Genomic DNA, 25,123 nt, shown 5'->3' with positions numbered 1-25,123 from the left:
AGGTAGTACACTTCCATAGTGTACTTAAAGTGCTTTATTTTCGCACACTATTTTTGTACTTAATATACTAAAAATTCATCTTTAGTACTTCTTAAGATGTTCTTAAGATCATCTAAGTGTACTTCACTGTGCTATTTTGAGACACCATAAAAATTAACTAAAATGTGCTAAAAATGTATTTTAAAAATGTATTTAGGTACCACTTGTAGTACACTTTGTATGAAAGTTGAGTTCAAGTTTAGTAAAAGTGTTAACTAAATACATTTTTTAATACAGAGATAGTATGTTAAAAGCGCATTTTAGTTCATATTCATGGTGTCTCAAAATAGCACAGTGAAGTACACTTAGATAATCTTAAGAACATCTTAAGAAGTACTAAAGATTAATTTTTAGTATATTAAGTACAAAAATAGTGTGCGAAAATAAAGCACTTTAAGTACACTATGGAAGTGTACTACTTTTTCACCTGGGTTACCCTTTAGAATGAGCCGTTTTTATCTACATTCACATGGAAGTCGCCGTAATGTTTCTACAGCAGCCCTAAATGGACAAACTGCTCTACAGAGCATATTTTGTCACTATGTTGTCTCAGACGATGACACGTTTGTCCTGTGCTGGCTACAGTAGATTTACTATGTGTCTGGAAAGGGACTTGGTTGCAATTCGCACTCTCACCACTAGTTGACACTAAGATCTACAAACCAGCACCTTTAAAAGAGAGACTCAAGCCACATCTTGGCACCAGGAAACTTAAAGGAGACAGAGAATGAAAAAGCATTTTTACCTTGTCTTTGTTGAATAATGGTAGTCTAGCCGCATTCACGAACATACAAAAAGTGCTAGACATGCTAAACATCTCAGTCTCATTCCTCTTATAGAATTGTCAGCCAGAAAACAGCCCAATCTGAAAAACTGATGCTTATGACATCACAGGCATCTCACTGCCCCTCCACTTTAAAATAATTGGCTACATTTTTTGAGTGGCAGCAAAGTCAGCCAATCAGTAATGAGATTGCAAGTTAAGCCAGTAGGTTTAAAATCCCCCACCCTAATAGAGCTATCTGAGAGAGGTTTTTAGGAAGCTTCTAAGGCATTACAGACCCAAACAAAAAAATTGTCTACATGTCACATCACAGAACAAGGATAAACACCCTGTTCAATCATTTTATGTCACCTTTAAGGCTGTGGGCTATTTTGACTGGTGTCAGTACGCAACCACCTAGAGACCACTATGAACACCCTAGAATCTAGCAATGCATTAGCAATAACCCAGCGCCCCCTTGTAACCACACGGCAACCATCCGCCACATGTAGTTTCCTTTTGTAATATCAGCTTTGCCAATAATCCTGTAATCCCAGAAAAGAAATACAGATTCAGGCTGATATCCATATGAAAACTTGCAGGACTGAAGTCAACACTTCTGTTCAGGGAAACAAACACATCTCGAAGGATTTACTCCTAAACTGCTCACCGAGTTTGACGAATACAGTCTAATTTACATGACCTCACCCCATATTACAAGAAAAAGTAGGCGGCCATGGGAGACAAATGAGATAAAACATGATGTCCCAAGGCTTCTCTTGCAACACTGGTAAATGATAAAAATGAAGATACATTAAAGATACATTATTTTGACTGAATCATTATATGAAGGTGGGATGCTGTTTTGATTTGCATCGGTTCTCTCAGCATTTCTATCTTATGTCTTTAAAGAACCCTGACCAAGCTATTTCTCGACCGTTCATTACAGCTCAGCTCACACACCTATTCAGACCAATCCTTTGAAGCTTCCCAGCATTCCTCAGCACATGTGGCTGAAATCAGCACTTCATAAGCATAAGAGAGAGTCGGCAGGAGGGAAACAGTACACATGCTGAGTTTCAAAGCAACATCAACAGGAACTCATGTGCCCATCAACCTTGTTTGCTTTTCCAGCATTTTCATGAGAGCCAGAGGTCAATAATGCTTCAACTTGACTTTACACTAAAGTGAAAAAGAGCCTCTGGAACAATTCGATTTTTGCTGCAGTGCGTGCTCATAAAAATTAAACCATCCAGCGGCCAAAAAAAATAAAAATACAATCACCAGCACGTATTTTAGGGCTAAAATCTCCTCGGATCATATTCCAGTGAGGTTATTTTCATTGTGCCAATAGAACAACGGCAGATTTTATCCTCCCCCGAACCAAGTGGACATTTATGGGATTTCAGAGAGACCCCAGCGAGTCACTAATGGAGAGGCATGTGTTATCCGATATGGGCAGGGCCCATCATTCAGATTCCAGGAGCAACTGTCAGTCCACTCATATCTCTCTGTCTCTCTCTCGCTCTCTCTCTTTCTGGTGAAGTACATTAGAGTAATTAAGTCTGCCAGCAGTTGTCTCTACTCTTCTAGCTAAAGGTCTACTCATGATGTATGTGTCCTCTCAGAATCACATAGGAATGGAGATTATTATTATTATTACACAAATGAGTACAGTTTACTGCATCCTTACAAATGGAATATAAGGAATTTGTGTGTTAACAAATAAATAAAATGTAAAATGTGTAGCTGAGATTGAAAACACCCTATGAATTGCATGCTCCTGTATAGCTCAGTGGTCATGAGTACTGACAAAGTGCATATCTTGTAATGCACTTTGCTTTGGATAAAAGTGCCTCCCAAATGCATTTGTAAACTCAAAACTGCCCCACTCCAGTCACTGACAAAGTTATCATCCCTCCCTCTCATGGTTTTTAACATGCAACCAATACAATGTATACAAATGTAATACAGAAATACAGTATTGTACAATGGCATGGCATGTATTACATCATGCGTTTTTGTGCGCATGCTAGTGAACATGTTTCTAAGTTTTAATCATTTATTGCAATTATATAGCTTAGATTTCAATAAAAAACAACTGTTTCCAGTGTATACATGTACTGAGAGAGTCAAAGACCTGTTTCTGTCAGTAGTGTACAGTGTGTGTGGCGCGTGCTGATGCTACTCACCGCTGGATGTGATACCGTTACTCCGCGCGCATCGACAAAATATTACAGTACACCGATATACATAGAGAATATATATAACATATATACAGTATATAACATTATTATAGCCACAGCACCGTTATTCATGTGTGAAACTGGCAAAATCAACACAAAAACCATCGCCTTGGATAATACAGATGACCATCGATTTGCACAGATTTGATAAACGCGCGAGCTATAAATTTAAAGCAAACTTTATTTAAACCTCATTTGTAAGCCAAACGCGTTTCTCCACCCGACTGCCTCAATCATAACGATATGCACTGACCGTCTCTAGTCTATCACACACACATATTCCTCCTCTACGTAACATAAACAATCATTTTCTTATAAATAACAATCTCTCTACGCATGCTTTTAAAATAAATGATATAGGTAGGCTATACAGCGCAAGCATGTATGAATAGCAATGACAGGAGAGCAGAGCATGGGATCTTTTGCAGGTGTGGCTCCGTTAACTCATTATACAGCAGGGCCAGAGACAAGCTGGCCTGCGCTGCTATTAGATGAAGTATAGTTAGTATACTCACTCCATAGTGTCCCAAATACTGTTTCCCTCAATTGTTGTGTTTATTCTCCGGGTATTTTATAAATGAAAGACGCCGCAGCATCAGTTTTCAGTCTTGTGTCCTGTCCCTGTGTGTGTGAGCAGTGAGACCGGGAGCTGCTGCTGGCGTCCCTCCCCTGATTCTGCCTCTTTCTCTCTCTGACAACCGCAATCCTCTGAAGAGAAATACATTAGGCAATTGAAAACATTAAAAGCATTTTACATTGCATTTAAAAGTGTGTGATAGCTCGTTTGGTATACATGTGCGGTTTAAAGATTTTATATTTTTATTTTAGAATAATTGGCCCGGTTTGAAAATGTAAAGGAAATATGTCTCCCCCGCGTGTATGTGCAAGGGAATACAACTCATTGTTAGAGCAGAGGAAAATAAACAGACATACTTTTAATGACAAGTTGCGCTATTTTGTTAATATATATAAAACAGATATTATAATGTGACCTTGAAATATAAGTCTTACTGTGTATTCTAAAATTATTCATTTTTTCTTTTGTTCAGACAAAATATTTATTCTTGTTTATTGTGTATCAAATATAATCTTAGGTTAATCTATTAACCTTCCTGCACTTTAATCAAGGAGCGATAAAATATTTTTCTATGCAGTTGAATGTTAACTTCAGTGTTTCATAATTCATTTTTTATTTTATTTTTAGTTTTTTCTAAACCACACATTTTTTATGTTATAATCCCGTGGTTTTAGGCAACATGTACCTTATAACGATGCTTATGTACTGTAGTGATTGTATTATGGCAGGAGCATTGTTGCTTGTCTGTGTTAGGAATGCAGCCTGTAGATGGAGTACCTGACCAGCTCTTACACTAAAAATACTGTACTATATATACTGTACCAGTTACTATAGAAATGTTGTCATGACCACCTAAGTGATTTTATGACTCAAAGACAGTTAGCTTACTATTACAGAAATGTGAATAACATTTTCAATCATGAAGAAGTCTCTTAAATCAATAATAACGTTAATTACGTAAAAGGATAGTTCACCCAAAAATACCCCAAAATAAAAATTATTTACTCATCCTTATCTTGTTCTAAACCTGTATGAGTCTATTGTATGAGTCTATTCTATAACACAAAAGAGGGTATTTTGATTAATAATGGCAAGCGCACAGTGGACGGTACCATTGACCATAGTATTTGTTATTCCCAGTGGCGGCCAGTGACTTCTCTTCCGAGGGGTGCGAATTCAAAATATGTGTTCATTGCGTCATGTGACTCATGTGCATCATGCTTCTTCTCAAAATACGTACCTGCTGCACACGTCAAAAGGGTTTATGATAAAAGAGACGCTCACGTTCAAGAAATGAAGAGTTTGGTCCCAAAAAATGCGATCAGTATTGATCAGTATTGTATCAGTTCAGTATTAAAAAGTCAAATCTTTATTTTACGCAAAATCTGATATTCGGTGTGTTATTCTGTCATCGTTTCTCCCTTTTTTCCAAACCGTGACAAACGCCAGTCCTTCTCTGCAGAATGCAATAAATCCGGTTAAGCGCACCATTCCATGCATTGTAAACAACAAGGGTTTCGCATTGCTTTGAATACACACAGAATCCTAGTTTTCCTCATCTACTTTGTATTTCGTGATCAACAAACAAACAAAACAAAATAGTAATTGTGATGGCATTGATAAACCTGTGGTTTTCTGTGGCAAGGAAGAAATGTAAGCCATCAAAATCGAAGATGACAGCAGCAATGACAGTGTTCTTAATATGACAAAGTAAGTGTCTTGTTAATGCCATTAATGTTATTTTTTTTAATCAGTGTATACCACTAGTCAACTAAATGAATATAACATGACAAAGATGAATGCACATTTATATATTGATTCAATAGATTTACAGTATTTGAAAAAAAACCGTAAGAAAATCAGTTTTTATAATAAATATTTGAAAAATCAATTTATGTATTTGAATTTTTATGTTTTTATAACCTAAAGATGCTATGTGAAAGTTTGTAGTGGTTTTTCATCTTGTCACTTTCTTGGTATAGAAAACACATTTTTACCCAAATTAGTCAAAATGGATTTATTGCGTTTTGGAACCAAACTCTTCAAATACTCGCAAGACACTAACTTAACACTAAACTCTGATTAAGTCTGGCAAACTCTGGCATATCTTTTATTATAAACCCCTTTGAAGCATCTGAAGCAGGCTCTTATTTTGACATCACGCTTGATGAACATGACGTGCAGAACACATATTTTTTGAAGTAACGAGCCACACACATGACGGGCTACACACATCATCTGACGAGTTTCGCATCGTACGCCCTCGAAAAAGAAATCACCATCACTGGTCATAATCATAATCATAATATTGAGAAAATCGCCTTTAAACTTGTCTAAAAAATGTCCTTAGCAACACATATTACTGATGATAAACACATTTTTGACATAATTACAGTAAAAGTTGACATAAAAAAAAAATTCATTTTGACCTATGCAAAGTGTTTTTGGTTATTGCTACAAACCTGTGCTAACATTACTAAATACAGAAAAATCAAGAAACATTGAAGGCATGGCACAATATTGATGCAACGGGTCTTGGTGCTATAATGGTTCAGTGAGCGGTTGGACAACAGTCAGCCAATCAATCACTGCATCAATACTTACTTACCTTATTAAAATTTGATGCACTTTGCACAGTCGACAAAACTTTTTTTGTTAATCTTAAGTTTAGTTTTAGCGTCTAAAATAAATCTCTAAATTGTGAATATGTTGGCAGACACGTTAACTAGAATAAAGTATGCTGTTTGCTTTTGACAGACCGATCTGAAATCATTAACAGCGACTTCTGACAATGGGATGTGGGCGTGTCAAATGACACAACAAAGTTTTAATACAAAGACAGAGTGTTAGTTTATATGAATACAAAGCATTTTTTCAAACAACAATCTAACTTATAAAATGATGTGTGGGAAAATAAAGAAGTCTTGGATTGTAAAAACATTAAACCTGACCCAGAGCTTGAACCATGGAACAAGATAACCCATGATTACATATAGGCCTTCATATGGTTTAAATGGCACATATTTTAAGGATTTCTGCAGCATTTGGGAAACATTGGTACATATGTGACTTTTTGAGCTTATTTAACATAAGCATCCTTTTCCAGGCAAACCTCACATTTTTAAGGAATATTGACACCCACACAGCTACACACAGCTCCACCCTGATGCTCTATCAGTTAGTGCTTCAGCAGTCTGCATACAGAGCTAACATACTGCTGGCCTGCCAGTTGCCGTGGTAACTTGACATGTCTCCATTTGCTCTGATCAATGGAAATGTTGCCTTTGCTGGGGATTGGAGGGCAGCCATCTCTCTCTCTCTCTCTCTCTCTCTCTCTCGCTCTCTCTCTCTCTCTCTCTCTCTCTCTCTCTCTCTCTCTCTCTCTCTCTCTCTCTCTGAGATGGATGACAAAAGAAATGGAGGCAAGTGAAGAGGTGTGGTGGTGTGTGTAAAATGCCAGCTGGGTTAGTTTCTTGGCCTCTTGGTCAGGGTTAAATGATCACTCATGTCGCCAAAGAGCGCTTTTTTTGAGCGCATCAATTCTCTAATCAAAGAAAACAACCATTTGACTTTATATTTCTATTAGGGATACAGTAGATGAGATTAGCTGTGGTACGTGTTATTTATATAATATACTTTTTAACTTTTTTATATTATATATATATATAAACTACAACATTTACAGGTCAGTAATATGACAACATTTTTTTAGTAATGTATGGTAACTAAAATTCCATACATTCTTAAATGAATTTACTCATAATTTTAATATTATTTTCTAACTGAATAAAGTTTTGATTGTGTTCAAATAGCTGATCTCTAGACGAAGGTGTTATTCAAATATAGCTGAGGAACCCTAACAGCCCCTTCACACACAATCATAACACCTTAAAATGATCCTCATGGAGATTAAGGAGGTCTGGGAAAGCTGTTTGGCATTCATCTCTTAATAAGCTAACCAGATAAATATGCACGCAAAGAACGTAACTACTGTAGTTGTCAACAAAACATATTGTAATTTGTTAAACCAACAGAATTGAATTGAACCAGGTTTTATTTGCACTGCAGAGTAGGTTTACTCTTTATAGGTCTGGAGAAAGTGTGATGTTTGGCTATTTAAAGATAGTGAAAGAACCAAGGAAAAGTGCTTTGTAAAATAAAAGCTTTAACACCGTGAGCAGCTGAAGCACCTGCAGATCAAAGGGCCACAGTCTTCATTAAACCTTGTGAAAATTTAATCAGCTTGAGTTTAATCAGGATGAGTAAACTAAATATTAGGTGAGGATGAGGGGAAAGTCTTCTTGGGTCTAATTTACACCAATACCAAAATTGCATTATTTGTTTATTTTCTATTCCAGATTTAAATCTTTCTATAGCCTTTAGGAAGCAAAATCTTACAGCTGAAATGAGTAAACAATCTAATTTCAAGGATCTTGTCTTTCAATAGCATTCAGTGTAAGTTAATGAAGTGAATGTCTATGTAAATGTCTATGTGAGCGTAGTAGGCCCGCCCCCAACATATAGTTCTCATTAAAATGATAAATTGCTTCACACACCGGGTCCCCACTGCTCAGCTCCAGTCACCATAGCAACAGCCAGATCTCTGTTCGTGCTTTTCCAGACTTCACGATTGTTGCTGTAGATAGTGTGGCCATCGCTGATGTTTGAAAAGTGTACTGTTTAGATGTTAGAGTTCCCTGGGCAAAAGGATCATATTCACTGAGGCCATGTTGAACTTTTGAGACCATTGTGGGCCTTTGTAAATCATATTTCAGTGAGAGGTTGTGAATAGAAACAGATGGTTTGGGTGCAGGTGTCACACATCATTACCTGTATACAGATTAGCATTACTGTGCAAGGATCATTTAGGAATGGGTTAATTCCAGTAATTGGGATATCTCTGGCTCTATTACTGTGATTAAGTATTGATTTAGTGGGCTACATTTCTAAAAATATAGGTGCTTCACAGTGCCATAGAAGAACAATTTTGGCTGAATGTTTCTGTGGAAAAACCTTTAACATCTGATTAACCTCTCTGTTACAGATTCTTTGTAGTGAAAAAAGGTTAGCTTATATTAAGATAAAAAGGATTTAAAGGGGAGGGGTCATATGATGTGATTTTATGTTTTCCTTTGTCTTTGGAGAGTTAAAAGCTGTTCGTGCAGAAGATCTATAAAGTCGCAAAGATTAAAGTCTCAAACCCAAAAAGATATTCTTTTTAAAAGGGAAGGCTCATCCACGCATGTCATGTCATGGAGCCGACTATTTCTGCTTGGATGCTTGAGGTATTTGGCCAATAAAAACACACTGGACCCCTTTTTCATTGCTAAAAACAACGTTATTTTGTGTATTTGGTATAATACAATATGTTCGCATGGTTTATGATACAAAAAAACATTATTTTCTACATTCCGTATTTTTGTAGCTCCAGGTTTCCATCTCTCCTTGAAACGTGCAGATTTTGCAGCGATTTTTGTGTGAGCATATCAGTGAACGCCCCTGACCACTCAGTGAGTTTCACGTCTTTGTAAACGAAAGTTTAATGCATTTTAGGAAGGATTGTTCCAGTGCACCATTAAACCCATTGTAAAGGTGGGAGGTGAAACACAAACACCACAAAATTCTCGGGGCAGATGCATATGTCCAAATTTCAGTCAAAACCGTTCTATTTCATCATAAACAATCTGAAAACAGGGCTTTAAGTGTAAAATACCAAACTTGTCCTTTAACAAAAAAATGTCACACTGTAAAAAGTGAAAAGTTTGATCAACTTAAAAAAAAAATCAATTTCAATTGGTTCTTCAACTTTTCACTTTTAACATTTCCACTGTAACATTTATTTTTTATTTTTTTTATCAACTAATTTAACTTTATATTATTTATCTTGACAAGACATGATTTATTACAACTTATTTAAGCAACACCAAAGAGTTTTTTTTCCTTAAAATAACATTTCCAAAAAAGTTTCAGTTGTTCATCCACTCAAAACAGGGTGAATGGCACTTTCACATTCGCTTTGCAGCTCTCTATCGGCCAAAACCGCACTAAAGAAGTTTCCAACCGTCGGGTAGTGGTCCTGTAGTTCGAGTGAAAACTACAAAAACTTGCTTTACGGCAGACCTACAATCCAATCAATCTCTAGTCAAGATAAATAATAGGATGTTAAATTACTTAAAAAAACGAGTTGATTAAACAAAACAATTTAAGGGCAGCAAACAATTTTTACAGTGCAGTGAGCTAAGACAAAACTCCAAAAAAATCCAAAGTCTTATTTTAAGGGTGGAAGTAAGAGGATTTTTACAGTATCAGATCCAGAATTTATCTGAATACATTCAACTCTAGTGTGTTTTTAAAATCTGAATATGTTATAGTTAAACAACTGGCCCTTAATTTGGAATGAAGGCTGACAGGATGTTAATGGAGGAGAACTGAAATAATATCCTTTATATATCTCTGCGGTAGAGCATTGCATTACAACAGCATTAAATCTAGGGCTGTGCGATTTAGGGAAAATATCTAATTGCCCCTTTTCTGCCAGGAATTGCGATTGCGATTCGATTTGCGATTAAATTTTGTAGCAGATGCAATGTGGATCTGCCTCTTTAGATGGTTAGATCTTACTGATACTGCTTATGGGTCTGGTGATTTAACTGTATTCTTATGTTTTTTGTTTGTTTTGTTTTTTTTGTGAAAATAAGGAAACAAAAACAAAGAAATTAAGAATATAATTAACACTTCTTATTGTATGAAATTTAAAATGGTCTTTAGCTTGGACTAACACTGTAACAGTATTTAAATAAGTGAGTTCATTATAGCTGCAACTTAAGTTAAAATATTAAAATGGGTGACTGAGTTTTACTAGAAAGATTTGAATGCATGATTGTTTTTTGTAAACAAAGAACTGTAATACTCAACTTCATAACTATCAAAATATTAAATAGCTACATTTGGGATTTTTAAAATGAATATAAAATCCAAATGCGTTCAATGTCATGTCATTTCATTCAAGTACGTGAGATTAGCAACCCGGTTAAATTGTATTTTAGTTTGTTTTAAATACGGAGCCAGGCTTGTAAGCATTGTTGGGCGTGTGTGTTTGTAAAGTTTTATCGCATCATACTTTTTGGGAGATGCGGGCGGGAAGACTTGCGATGCGGACTTGCGGAGACAGGCGTGAGTATTTAATAAGCATAGAGACACAGGCTGCGCGTGTGCGTCAAGTTTAAACACATTGTCTGTTGTGGAAGACGCGCGCGCAAAGTCTTGCAATGCGGAACCAGGCACGAGTATTTAATAAGCATTGAGAGACACAGGCTGCGGGCATGCTTTAAATTGAAACCCCTTGTCAGTTTAGGAGAAGCGCTGTTTTGGTTGACGTGCCTCTCACGGAGAAAGCACAGCCATACTTGCACTCGCTCAGACTGTCACAAAGCCTCTCTGCATATTTCTCAAATCGCATCATATCGCATCCTTTCGCGTTGCACATCGCGATTGCGGTTCGATTTCGATTAATCGCCCAGCCCTAATTAAATCCCACCTAAAAAAACACCTAAAAATCTAAGCTTTATCAACTTAAATTTTTCATTTAAAGTGGGAAAAGTAAAACTTAAAGGCGTTCTAAGTGAATCTGCGAGACGTTAGTTTTTGTTGACGTTTGAATTGTTTTCAAACAGACAGAGCGTAACTCCTCCCCCTCCCTTCCGTGCTTTCATGAACGCGCCCAACCCCCACCCCCAAATCAATTTTGTCGTTTATTGGCTGGAACACTTTGTTTTGTTTTGTGGTGCTAGGTTTGGCCACTGTGTTGTTATTGCCATTTGTGAAGCCTGGGCTGTCTACAGAGATCGCGTTTTTTTACAGTTTAATCAGCGGACAGGCAGATAGTGAGGAGATGTTTGTATGTAACAAAAAAATTTTTATGGTCTAAAACGCGTCAATTCGCTTAGACCACCTTTAAACCTATTTTTATTATAAAATGGGTCTATAGCAGTTGTTCTCAAAAATGTTCCGCGTAGGGCCCCCTTTGTGTACGGTGCTTTCCTTCGCGGCCCCCCAAAGAAAATTTATGACAAAAACTGTTCTAAAATTTATTTTTTAATTAAACAAAACATATTAAGTTATACAAAGTAGTGCTGTTGGTTAGTAGCCTTATTTTTATTAGGTTTAATTAAACAGAATTCATGATAAATGAATGTATTTTATAAAATTTCAAAAAACTGGGGCCCCCCTGGCACCATCTCGCGGCCCCCCTGGGGGGCCCGGACCCCAGTTTGAGAACCACTGGTCTATAGATTTAAATTGTACTCAACACTCTTTGGCTATGATTATATTCACAAAATAATAAACAAGGTAAACAGCATTATTTATATTAAGTTTAAAATATATTTGCTAATGCCTATGTACCTGGTGAGGGTAGTTGACTAAGGAAAAGTTTTGCTAGTTTAATTAGTTAAAAAGCCCATTTATTGTCATCAGCATCCGTAATTTCATAACTGGTTATTTGCCACACAAGCAAATATTAAGTTATATGTTTAGAGATGCTCCGCACTGCCGGAGCTTTACTTTAATCAGCTAGTAAGTTAACCTCTGCAACATCGTCTTGTATATCCTCTGGACTTTAAATGATCAGCGGCAGAGAGATTTTAAAATCAATTTATTAAAAAATGCTGCTATCAAAGGTCCCAAAAGAAATAAAATGATATTTGAATCAAACTTAAAATTAAGTTTAGTCAAAACACCTAATTCTTTGTTTTTCTATCATGGTGGGGATTTCAATTGCTGTTTTTAAAATAATAAATGACTAATAATATATTTTATTCCCAGACCTTAAAACTAACTATTATATTAACCTTTTAGCATTTTTAGATGATCTGTACACCAATATTGATTGTGTTTCTTAAAGCAATAAGAAGGCTATATTGTGGAAAATAACCATGGCTGAAACGTGTTGCCAAAATGCAAAACCATAAACTGGGTCCATTAATTCATTAAAAAAACATTTAAACAAAAATAGAAATCAGATTAGGTTGCATACAAATAGTGATACTAATAGTAGCTGAAGAGGTCACAGCTGTGCTTTAGCATCAATAAACCACAACTGTTGACCAGTCAGACGACCAGAACAATTAGAAACTTGAGAAACTTTCACTGTAGACAAACCTGAACCCACAATGACACACACGCACCAACAGCTATTACTCATCCCGTTAAACAATAATGTGTCCATCATTTAAACCTATACCTGTTGTCACATTACAATACACTGAGGCGAGTAAGGCAACTAAACCCATCATGTACAAACACTGCACACATTCATCTTCTTTCACAGCATCTTGTTTATTATTATATTTTGTCATGTATTTTGTTTTTTCATAAACTGCATCAACGGCACAAAGCATCCATTACGGACAACCACTTAAAAAAATATTCTGGAGCAGCCCGGAGCACCGTGAAGAGAGAGCTGATGCACACAGATTTCAATCCGCCCTGACAGCTGCACATTTACTTTATAACACATTTCAAATTTTACTGACAAGGCCGAAGTTCCACCTTGACAACACTGACGTAACATGCATCAAGTCCACCTGGGAAACAGCATGACAAAACGCTAACTATTACATATCAATCCCAGAGAGTTTATAGAAAGAGTTCATCTGTGAGTTACACCAGAAAAATGGAGAAATATTTCTCACTGTGACACATAAAAGTGGGACCCGCAGTGAGTTTTTCATTGATCGATTGTTGTTCCATTATAAGGTACATGATCAACAAATCCTGTGAAAATACTTTCCATAAAGAGTACCAGTTCGGCTTTTGATAACAGACAGAGATTGAAAGACGAATGATTTATAAGTGCTTACTTGAAGTGCTTCCATATATTCCACCACACCGTAATCTTCAGTAGATGTCCATACGTGAAATAAGAGACATTTCTCAAAGCAGTTGTTCCCTCCTTCATAAAGAGCCAACGAAATATTCACTGTGTTACTGCAGACAAGGCCATAAAATATTTTCTAATATCATTGTATCACTACAACACTTAACAATCGTGCGTGAACACACATACACATAAAATCAGCTCAGCCACACGTTTAGGTTCCTAAAGTCAAGTATGAACTGAAAAAAAGAGGTACAAACAAAACCAAACCTTATTTTACAGTCTGCCTTGCACGTTTGAGAATATGAAGATTGTGTGAATGCAATAAACACTTTGATAATGTAGTTGTGCTCATGTTTAAATGGTAAAGCAGCATCGTCTTTGTTTAATAGGTCCAGTCATCCCAATACTGAGTCAAGAATGATGCATGATGTCCACCACGCATCTGCAGTTGTGCTCTTAAATGCGTTTCGAGTGCACCGTCACTCTTTGAAATGCCTGCCGCTTTGTATCTTTTTGTAGTAGTTGTCCTGTTCAGTGTGGTTTTGACTGCTCTCCCTGTCCAGAAGAACCAGAGGGGTCTTACGGCGCAGACTGCGTCCTTCTGACGTTTGGCCCATGGGTGGAAGTTGAGGAGGAAGTGGAGGCTGGGGTGGGTGAGGGGGCTGTGGAGGAGCACGGTCAGCGTCGCTGACGGACGAACAAGGAGAGCCGCTCCTGACGTGACGGTAACTGCGGGAACTCTCACGGTTGAGGTTTTTAAGCTCGTACGAGTCGGCCATGCTTCCGTCACAAGATCCTCTCCACTCCCAGGGGTTGTTGGGGTTAGAGGTCATACGAACTACGGGGTGGTGGGGGGCGTGGGCATCCACGGTGATGATGTCACGTTCTGAAGGTGTGCGATTGGGGGGCGACTCCGTGCCCGTGACGGATGACGTGCCAGAAGAGGATGATGTCTCGGAAGATTTGGCCGATCCAGACAGAAGTCCCTGTTGTTTGGACATGGCGATGACCTGCATGATTCGGGGTTGATTTCCTCCTTTTATAGCTGGAATATTAGCACCGGTCTTTTCAGTGATGGACAGCCATTTGGCCCGGGTGCTGGCGCTTTTCGGGGATACGGGTGGAGGGACAGAAGGCTGTCCTGGGGGACGAGGAGGCATCACTACTTTAGCTCCGGCTGGTGGGTTTGGTGGTTTGGGGTGTTGTTGCACAGTTTGATAGATTGATGAATGTGCACTGTCCTCTTCCGTGGTGGTATCGTCATCGCCGTCTGATCCCTGCCCGCTTGTATCCTCATCAGGCAAGCTTCCACCTCGCATCTCCATTGACTTTTGCTTCCATTCAGACACCAGCTGCTGCGATCGCATGGGGTCCATTGGTACAGGTACCGTCACCAAGCGTCTGGTTGGCTCCTCTGGAGCCATAGCACGGGGCAATGTGTTGCTAAAAGTAACCATGGTCTCCTTACCCATAGGGCTGCGGGGTGCAAGCAGTTCCACATCCACGCTGGCCCTCTTTAAGCTGCCCAGCGAGGTTTTCTCACGCTGTACTGGTCGGTTCAGCCCATCTAGAGATGCTGGCGATGTTATTTCCTCATTGCTCTCAGAGGCGTGTCCCTTGTTGTAGACAGAGTCATGACCCCGCTGTGCCAGAGCCCTCAAAGCATCCTTCTGCAATGGAGGTGGTTGCGGGACGACAGGGTCCTCTGGGGATTTGAAGTTGGCAACGGCATGGAAAGCCTGTGAAAAGTTTAAATTGATACCAACATTAAGGCTACAATGACAGAACCATCAGTATAAAACATGACCCTGCCTGTGAAGGCTAAAGTCTTATAATCTAAATGTAAGATTATAACCAACAAAGTCCTAGTCACTCACCAGGTACGCAGCAATACCAGCGCCAATACAGAACCCAACGTAAACATCGATGGGGTGACTGCGGTATTGCGTGATTTGAGTGAGACCCGTCAATGCAGCAGCAATGGCAAAGGCAAACACCAAGACAGGTTTTAGCAGCTTGGTGCTATCTGAGATTGTTGAGTTGAAGTACATCTAGAAGAGCAGACAGCAGCAGAGGTTTTGTCTTGCACAGATTAATAACACATTGCAGCTACTGACAGCCTGACAAGCGCAAGGTGGGAAGCGGCAACAACTTCTCTCTATGCCTGTCGCATGAAGCGGATCCTGCCAAGTACCTAGACATGTAAAGTGCCTACCTATAATTAGACTTTCGCTAATCCAGAGAACAAGTGCAGCTAAGCATTTCAATAATCACAGAATAATACGATAAAATGATGCTATACATCCTTTCTGTCTGCATCTAAACTGTAGTACACTTGTGTTAGCATGGGTTCAATCCAATGTACTGTATGTACCGTAACATGCTTTGGAAAAAGCGTCAGCCAAATGCAAAAAATGTAAATGTAATGCAAATGCAGTAATGTGTTGGTTGTTCACTGTTTCGCAAGTTCTTTGCAGCGATCCATAGGTAAGCAATAAGGTACGAGAGGTTGTGTTATATCGTAAATAAGTCACGGCTGAAGGGCATTGTTAGGCACGACGTTAAGTGAAGGCACGTCATGAAGCAATTACTTATTCTTCACGATACAACACTAGCTTCGAGCACCTTCTTGCTTTTATAAAACAGTTATCACACAATACTAATATTAAAGGAACACTCCACTTTTTTTAAAATATGCTCATTTTCCAGCTCCCCTAGAGTTAAACATTTGATTTTTGCCGTTTTGGAACCCATTCAGCCGATCTCCGGGTCTGGTGATACTACTTTTAGCATAGCTTAGCATAATCCATTGAATCTGATTAGACCATTAGCATCGCACAAAAAATAACCAAAGAGTTTCGATATTTTTCCTATTTAAAACTTGACTCATCTTGATACATCTTGTACTAAGACTGACTGAAAATTACAAGTTGTGATTTTCTAGGTAGATACAGCTAGGAACTATACTCTCATTCTGGCGTAATAATCAAGGACTTTGCTGCTGTAACATGGCTGCAAGAGGCACAATGATATTATGCATGGCCGAAAATAGTCCCCTGCTATTGAAAGTTACCAAGGGGACTATTTTCAAGCACTGCGTAATATCATTGCGCCTGCAGCAGCCATGTTACGGCAGCAAAGTCCTTGATTATTACGCCAGAATGAGTTCCATACAGATCTGTCCATTATACTTATATACTAATGTTGTCTCATTGTTTCTAGTAGAAACTTTAACACAATAATCTTAGCTATTCAACAATCTACTGTAAATTCTTTACTGAGAACAGTCCAAAACACACACACACACACTGATAGGGTGCCGAAAAAAGACTTACTGAAATATAAACAGCAGCAAAAGAAGATAGGGTTGCATGCTGGGAAGGAAAGGTTTTCCTGTCACAAAGGAAAGCAAACATCTAGAGTAAGTCTAGACAAAATATACAACAGAAATTAATATCATTTAAATAAAGGTGAGTACATAGTATCCACCAGAAGGGAGAACAAAAATAGTGACTGTACAAGGTTAGTTTATATCTTCTAACAGATTTAACATGCTATTACCTGGCAGACAGAATGGCATGTTGATCCTGACCAGAGCAGATGTCTTTGGTGATGTAAGGGTTCTTGTCACAGGACACACCTGGGATGGTATAATTGGGTTTGCACACTGTAAGAAAGAACGGCGCGTGATAGCCGGTGGCCAGCTGAATAACATCAGTGACCAGTGCTGTCGCACAAAGACCAAAAACATGGACACCTAGAAACAGACAAATCAGGAGGAGTGAAACCTCAATGATTCATTTTAGCAGCTCCATGTATCACTTTGTGGATGACTCATGTTGCATAACCTTCATCTGCACCATTTCTGCTCAAATATTTAGTTTTGCTGTGTTATTGCATCTCTGGCACTTTTCCACTCATATTTTAGCTTGACTCTCTGGTTGCTGTAATATAAAATTGTAGCCCTAAACTGATAACAGAGTTACATACCGACAAAGCGAACGGTTCTCCGTAGGAATGAGTTGAAGTTACAGCCGCCAGCATTGATGCTGCCCTCATTGCCTGGACGGACCTTTAGTTTGGACTGCATACAGTACAGCAGACCTTCACCCATCATGATCTGACAGGACAGCAATAGAAGAGCACATAAAATTTAGCATCAAAAATATAGATTTTGTTCAGATGAATAAATACAATACACCAGTTAAGAAACATATACATTTTGGAGCTGGTTTAAAGATGCAAAGTTTTCTGACCCAACAGCTTAACTTATAAATTATTATAGGGAGCTCACAGAGGCAGCAGGGCCAGCGAATGCCAAACTCAGAAGCATGAGCAGAGGTATGATCTCATCACCGCTGTCCACAAATGGCATACTGAGAGAGCGGTCATGGCACCGAAATCCCACCTGTGCCGGCTGGAGCACATCCGTAAGCTCCAGGAAATACAGTGAAACCATGGAGGATGCCACAATAGGCAGCTGTGGGCCAGAGGAAAAAACGTGTGAGAAAGTTTTGTAATTACATTGTAACGACTGATTTATTACAATGTAATAAACAACAGTCTTTTTGAATAAGCTGTCTTTTTTCTTTCCCTGTCTTTTCCATATGCAAACTGACATTAAAGATTCATAATTTCACACCATAGCAAAATCAGAGCATAGATTAATTACAGTAGAGTGACTTGAGTTGGCAGATGGCTGTTAAATGTCAGGAACTGTAGTTTCGGGGCTGACAGTGTGCTACACACTCAAGCTGACTGTTATTTGTCAGGGTTAGGCAAGACAAGAACCCAAGCGCAGACGGATGTAACAAAAAACACTGATGACTTTAATAAAGAGACAAAAACAGAAAAAACAAAACCCACGAGGGGGTAAAACATCACAAATACAAGATAACAAAAACACTACTAAACTAGAAAGACTTACAAACAAACTCTACTAAATAACAATAAACTAGACAGGATACACTCAGCACAGGAAACTCTTAACAAGAAATACAACGCACAAGCAAAGAACATCAAACACAAGGACTTTAAATAGGGACAAAATAAATTACATACACCTGGAAATCATTACAAGTAAGGGATCGGGGAAAAAGTGACGAGACCCGGGAAATGCGTGGTCAAAGTAATACACCACTAAAACCACACATTTCCCACATAGAACATGGTACTGTCAGGACCCCGCACACAAAGACTAGATATAAAAGACATGATTCTGACGGATCCTGACATTATTATGTATTTTCAATTATGTCTTCAAAAGAAACTGAGGAAGCCGATTTGTTTGGAGTGTGTAATATAATTATTTGAGACATTAATTGCTCTGTTGAAGTATTAAACTGCTAGTAAATAGTGCCACACATACCTCTACGAAATAAAAGCAGGGTAGCAGCGTCAGGCTGTCTTTGGGAGGTTTCTTCTTGATTTTTTCACATGCAGAAATCATGATGATCCTCTGAAGTCACAACACAGATGTTTATTTTAATTGGTTTAATAGGAATTCACCAAGTAGGAGACATCATTTTTGATCCTGGAACAACATTTCTACTAACGAATCAGATTGCGGGAATAGGTATAGGGTCAAAATTAGACTTAGGTTTAATGCTGCGTTTACACCAACCGCGTTTACCGCACCTAGTTTGCCGCTTGAACAGTTTGAATGCATTCACGCTTGTAGAGTGAAGTAGAAACGCGAAAAAGCAAGCATTTGATGCGCGTCAGAGACAAAGTCCGCTTGTTGTGGGAGGGGCAAGTGCTATGCGGTTGTCTGTTTGCAGGATGGCTGATGTTGATTGTGCATTTATCGAGAAAGTTACCAGTTTGTATTTAGTCACCTTACTATAGGGGGAAAATAAACGTCACGGGTCGATAAACGTCACGTGACTCAAAAGTAAAATGTGTATTTACAACTTACCAGGTTGCCCAATGTCCTCACTGACACTCTTCCAAGCAAGGTCCTATTTATTTCTGTCTCTATATCCGCCAAAGCTCAAATTTTTCTACTCGGTGCCAGCCGCAAATTCGCCTCAAATGCAAAATGCACAAAAAACACCTTTTGTGCATACCGCGACATACGCTCAATTTGCACCATTTGCGTGAACTAGACGTGCAAATGAGGCGGAATTGCGTCTACGGCGCCGCGAGACCTCCAGACGCGCGTCTTCACATAGACTTAACATTGAAATCACTCATGCTTCACGCCTCTACCGTGGCTGGTGTAAACGCAGCATAAGACTGGGTTACAAGCTTGCATACAACACTCTAAAAATGCTGGGTTGTTGGACAAACTGTTAAGTTAAACTGATTTAGAACATTTTACCCAACCATCGGTTTAATCAATCAAGCATTTTGGGATGAAACAACCGAGCACAATGTTAGAAAAAAATGGCACAAATTGGTCCCAAGCTGTCAATGTACCCTTTGAAAAAGTCCTAATATGTACTATTTAGCATTAGATATGTATACATTTGGTAATATGTACCTTTGAGGTACTAAATAATATGCACTCTTTGGTACCAATATGTACCTCTGAGATACTAATGCTGTATGACCTCTTTAGGTGCAAATATGTACTTTTTGAAAAGGTACCGCTACTGGCCCAGGGACAGCTAGGGACAACTTTTGGACCATTTTTCTGGCAGTGCAGAGGTTAATTTAACAGCTGGGTTTGTCAATAGTTTACCCAACCATGAAACAACCCAGCATTATTTAGTGTGAGTGCCTGTTTATCAATATTGTTTCCCTCTGTTTCAAGGCCTACATTATAGGGTTTGAGTTGTAGGTAGGGTTTAGGTTGTTGGAGTATCTTTTTGGGATGCACAAAATGTTTGGCAACCGAAATGACACTTTTAAAATGCTGGGTTATTGTTAGCCCAGCATCGCTGTAATTTAACCTATGCTGGGTTGTTTTAAGCCATTGTTGGGTCAAATATAAAGATTTTCTAAGTCATTTTAACCCAACGGTTTGTCCCTTATTGACCCAACACTGGGATAAAAAATAACCCAGCATTTTTTGAGTGTATCTGGCAAAAAAGCATCTTGCTGTAGTTATAATGCGTGCACACCTCTTACTCTACGCTGGTTGCTATTTGATCGCGTCAAGCTTCGGATGCCGAACATTTGGTGCTTCCCAAGTTTCTTTGACTAGAGATGTTGATCCAAGCAAAATCACAGTGACCAATTTTTGACTTATTTCCTATTCAAACAGGAAGTTGGTGCAACACAACAGAAAAGCTTGATTCTTTTGTCTATATAGGCATGTATAAATATAATAAATACATTTAGTTCACATCACAACCAAAACCTTTCATTTTCTTCCAGTATTACAGAGGACATTTTTATTCTAGAAACACCTGTGCATGCAACATGACTCATAATTATTTATTTATTTGGTCAACTTGTAGGAATACATTTGCACACAGATGGCCTTTAAACTAACAGGCATGCACTAAAGTCTACTGCTTTGTAGTGCAGTAATTGTTGTGAAGCAGAAAAATGGTAAGTAGTGGTCAAATGCTTGCACAGGAAAGGACAACATGCATGAGAAAAATATGAAATGAACATCATCTCTCAAAATATCACATAATGAACAAATGTTGATGGGGGCTATTGTTCAAGCAGGCAGTAAGAGAATGGTGTTTCGTGCTCTCTGCCAAATCAACAGTGACTAAACAAGGCATTTGTCCTAAAGACACTCATCCAACTCTCAAGTGGGAGTGAGCGAAGCTTTGCTGAAATTAGCAGGGAGCCCATTTTCGAAACTAGCTCTGTTTATCTCCAAGAGCCGCATATGCCCCACAGGCAAAACATTTCTGTTTGTGCTTTCACTGTGTATGTGATTTTTGGTTTTCATGGGTGCTTTCTTTTCAATATACTGTACTGACACCTTCATACAGCGAGAGCCTTTGGAGAAACTTAATGTGCTCTTCACACCAGGTTGCTCTCTGTGGGGTTAAAGTGTGCAGTGTATATTCAGGCCCGGCCCAATGTGTCAGAAAAGAAAAGATCCATTCAAATTAACCCACGACACTTCCGAACAATACAATGGGTCGATATGAATTTCAAGCCATGATAAGCAGTCAAGGCAAGTCATTATACACTTGAAGTTAAAAAACCTGTAAAAATCAATAATGTAATCAAAGATATGAAAAAAGGCAAATGTCAGCCACTTAATGATCACAGGGATGATGAGGATTAGATAGATAGATAGATAGATAGATAGATAGATAGATAGATAGATAGATAGATAGATAGATAGATAGATAGATAGATAGATAGATATTGATCAGCTGTCCGTTCAAGAGAAAATCATTGCACTGAATCGATATACACATGGACTATCCTGTGGGTTTTATGTGGGTTTGAGGATCATCATTGAATCGCAAAATGATCACATGGGTCCAAAAGTGTCAAACTAATAAGCCCTGTTAATTCATTTGCCAATCTAAAATCATGTTTGAGTGTCTCTGTATCTGTACACTGTAATGCAGTCAGTGAGAGGCTGTTTGTTATGTCAAACTATCATTGCTGCTGTAAAGGAGCGTCAATGCGACACTCTCAGTGATTATATACAGTCATATCATATACACTGAACGCGACGCGACCAGACCGCCCATATTATAACCACCAAAGCTTAATCGTCTGCGCTTTGTCCAATTTTAACGGAGGCGTTCCAGTCGTGTCGCGTGCAGTGCAGCGTTTATGGACCTGCTGCTGTTTGTCATGCAGGTAAAACGGAAGGAAATCTCACCTTGTGTGTAAAACCAGACGATTCCCTGAATGATCCTGAGTGATAATTCCACGCGTTTTTAATATGGATGAATGATGAGGTTTTTCTTTCTCACTGCGATTTAAATCATATTCCTCTTTCTGCTCACGTTTTCCACGGAGCGATCACGCATCCGTGGACGCGTGTGAGATCCCTGCTGAATCCACGCGCCAAACAACTCACTGAGCTTAGTGCTCTCTGTCAGACATCAGCTTCCTTCAGAAAAAGACCAGAGATGTGATGATGCTGTATAATGTTTAAGATGAGTCCATCATCATCCTCCTCCTCCTCAGTGATGATCAGCAGGTGTGGCAGCATTCCTGAGCATCTTCTTCATGATCTACTGCTGTCATCTCCTCTGCATGTGTGCGCATGTACTGTACAGTTGATGTGAATGCACAGGTAACGTGTGTTTAGATGAGGTGGGCTGAGCAGAGCTTTACTCGGGGTGGATTTTGACTATGGGACTTGAAGGAAATTTAAATACATATGAGGAGAACAGTCATATTATTTAATTTATAATATATTTTTGATAATAATAATTATTATATTATCTAATTATTATTATATAAAAAATATGATTAAGATAATCAAGTCAAGTTTATTTTATAGCCCTTTAAAAACAACATAAATGATGACCAAAGTGCTCCACAACATGAAAAAAACATCCTTATACAAAGAAATAAACATTAAAGGGGACATATCATGAAAATCGACTTTTTCCATGTTTAAGTGCTATAATTGGGTCCGCAATGCTTTTATTAATCTAGAAAATGTGAAAGAGAACAACAAAGTAACTTAGTTTTGGTAAAACCATTTTCTGAAAGCATGTGAAAAAATAAATCATTGAAAATTGGCTCCCCTTGTGATGTCAGAAGGGGATTATACCACCCCTTAATCTACACTATCCAATCACGCTACTGCCATTTAGTGCAGAGTTACATTAATTTGCATATTAAAGGACACACCCAAAAAATGGCACATTTTGGAAATTTTGGAGTTCCATAGCTTTGGGCAGAGTACTGAAAAAGCCCTGTCACCTTTGGATTTAAGTTCTTGGATAATGTGTTCTTTTGGATCTTTAAACAACATCTATGTGGATGATCTAAGCATTCTCTCGGGAGGGTGGAGATGGAAAAGATCCAAAGTATAAGTAGGGGCAAGACCATGAAGTGATTTAAAAAAATACTAAAACCTTAAAATTAACTCTGAATTGGACAGGTAAGCAGTGAAGAGATGCTAACACAGGTGTAATGCTTTGTTTCTTTTTTGTTCCCATTAAAGGGACAATGTGTAGTTTCTTATGTATTTTATTATCAAAATTAGGGGTAGACGATATCTTGATATTCAAACTATGACGGTATATTTTTAAAACACGAAATGGATTTTGACATATCGTATATATCGATATAATGTTTGTACTTAATTCTGATTGTCTCATTTAACATGGCGGCACCCGTCACGGATCAACACCGGCCACCACAAATAGATCTTCCATGATTCCCATTTACATGTATATTTTACTGTTTAAAACGGCTTAAATTCATTGTTTAACTCCAACCCAGGTTAACTCCTAGGTTTAATTTTTTTCCGGAGGTTTTTTTAGGGGGCCTAAAGTAGAGCTTAAATTTGTTAAAAGGTGTATAGAGCTGAACAACATAACTTCTGTCTTTTTCTAATTTAGCTGAAGTAAGTTAGTGTCCATCCAAACCTTAATGTCCTCTAAACAGGCTAGCATTGAGGACACTGAGTCAGTGCATGATTTTAAAATAAAATAGAGCTATGTCGTCAGCAAAAATTTTAAATTACACTTTATAGGATTCAAAAATTAATCAAACAGGCAGTAAATAAAGAGAAATTAGATTGGACCCAGAATTGAGCCATGGGGAACCCCTCAAGTGATTTAAGGTTCTATATTGCTGCAGTAGCCAGGCCTAGTGATAGTTTTGGTTTTATCATAGTTTAGTTTATCCAGTTTTATCCTACAGTAAGAACAGAAGGGATTTTGAATTTGAAAGTGAGATAAACGGGTCCAAAACGGACTAGGTCCTGATAGCAATAAGCTCCGGGACGGATCCGCAACGGATGCAGACCGGAGCTACTGACTTCGGAGTGGTTCCGTTATGGATCCGCCCCGGAGCTTATTGCTATCAGGACCGGGTCCGTTTTGGACCCGTTTATCTCACTTTCAAATTCAAAATCCCTTCTGTTCTTACTGTAGGATAAAATTCGATAAACTAAATGATAAAACCAAAACTATCACTAGGCCTGGCTACTGCAGCAATATAGAACCTTAAATCTGCATTGCCTTGTATTTTTAACCTAACAATATTGTAAATAGGCCTAACAGAAAAGTTTCACTAAAAGATATCAATTTAATGTACAAAAGTAATTACTACTCAATGGAAATATAAAATTGCCATTTACATTTATGGACAGTTATAGGTTATAGCGTATTTTGTTTTTGTTAAAAAAATATTATTTTTGTGGTCAAAACCTAATTTAGTTATGTATAGGCCCGGGTCAATGCAAACATAAAATACTTGATCTATTAGGCTACAACTTCAATGAAATTCTGCACTATGCACAGCTAAAACATCTGACAATGAATAACTGCAGAAAGACAAGTTGTTCAACAAAAATGTTTTTATTATTTAATCATTTCTCCCATTACACGTCTCCTCGTTGCCCGATCTGTTGCCAGGTTGAACACAGCACCTGTAATCAAACAGACAGATGTTTATGGTAGCATCCAAAGTCAAGTATGCTTATCATAGTAACGCCACCGAATGAAGTAAAAGTACAGTTTTTTCACTAGAAATGTACTTGAGTAAATGTATCCTTAAAA

At 38.3% G+C, this 25,123-nt stretch overlaps 2 protein-coding genes across 5 annotated transcripts in view; both read right to left on the bottom strand.

Annotated features, from left to right (window-relative positions):
- The window catches only part of palm1a (paralemmin 1a), a 45,145-nt gene extending 41,298 nt beyond the window's left edge, over nt 1-3,847 (bottom strand). For 3 of the 4 annotated variants that reach the window (XM_065241693.2, XM_065241696.2, XM_065241695.2), the window contains exon 1: nt 3,564-3,847. In XM_065241693.2, coding sequence (XP_065097765.1) covers nt 3,564-3,568 — 5 coding nt within the window. In that variant the 5' untranslated portion in view covers nt 3,569-3,847. The remainder of the gene's footprint in view (nt 1-3,563) is intronic. The other variant, XM_065241697.2, reaches the window with a different exon arrangement.
- Nucleotides 3,848-12,552: 8,705 nt separating this feature from the next.
- On the bottom strand, nt 12,553-22,664 carry plppr3b (phospholipid phosphatase related 3b). Its single transcript, XM_065241692.1, has 8 exons — nt 22,258-22,664; nt 18,874-18,963; nt 17,800-17,985; nt 17,496-17,625; nt 17,067-17,262; nt 16,841-16,898; nt 15,383-15,556; nt 12,553-15,244 (listed from the first exon to the last, which is right to left on the bottom strand). The coding sequence occupies exons 2-8, from the start codon at nt 18,952-18,954 to the stop codon at nt 13,985-13,987; spliced, it is 2,085 nt and encodes a 694-aa protein (XP_065097764.1). The 5' UTR covers nt 18,955-18,963; nt 22,258-22,664; the 3' UTR covers nt 12,553-13,984.
- Nucleotides 22,665-25,123: the final 2,459 nt, after the last annotated feature.

The sequence above is a fragment of the Paramisgurnus dabryanus genome, chromosome 14 (assembly GCF_030506205.2).
Source record: "Paramisgurnus dabryanus chromosome 14, PD_genome_1.1, whole genome shotgun sequence".
Taxonomy (NCBI): Eukaryota; Metazoa; Chordata; class Actinopteri; order Cypriniformes; family Cobitidae; genus Paramisgurnus; species Paramisgurnus dabryanus.
This window is presented reverse-complemented; position numbering and strand designations above follow the sequence as displayed.

Bases quoted from the DNA above. Each gene is read 5' to 3' on its own strand.
- plppr3b (XM_065241692.1), bottom strand. From the start codon at position 18,954: ATGATTTCTGCATGTGAAAAAATCAAGAAGAAACCTCCCAAAGACAGC. The intron at 17,986-18,873 runs GTATGTGTGGCA...TCTGGCCCACAG, and splicing joins CCTGCTTTTATTTCGTAGAG to CTGCCTATTGTGGCATCCTC. The intron at 15,245-15,382 runs GTGAGTGACTAG...AACTTTTCACAG, and splicing joins CTGGTATTGCTGCGTACCTG to GCTTTCCATGCCGTTGCCAA.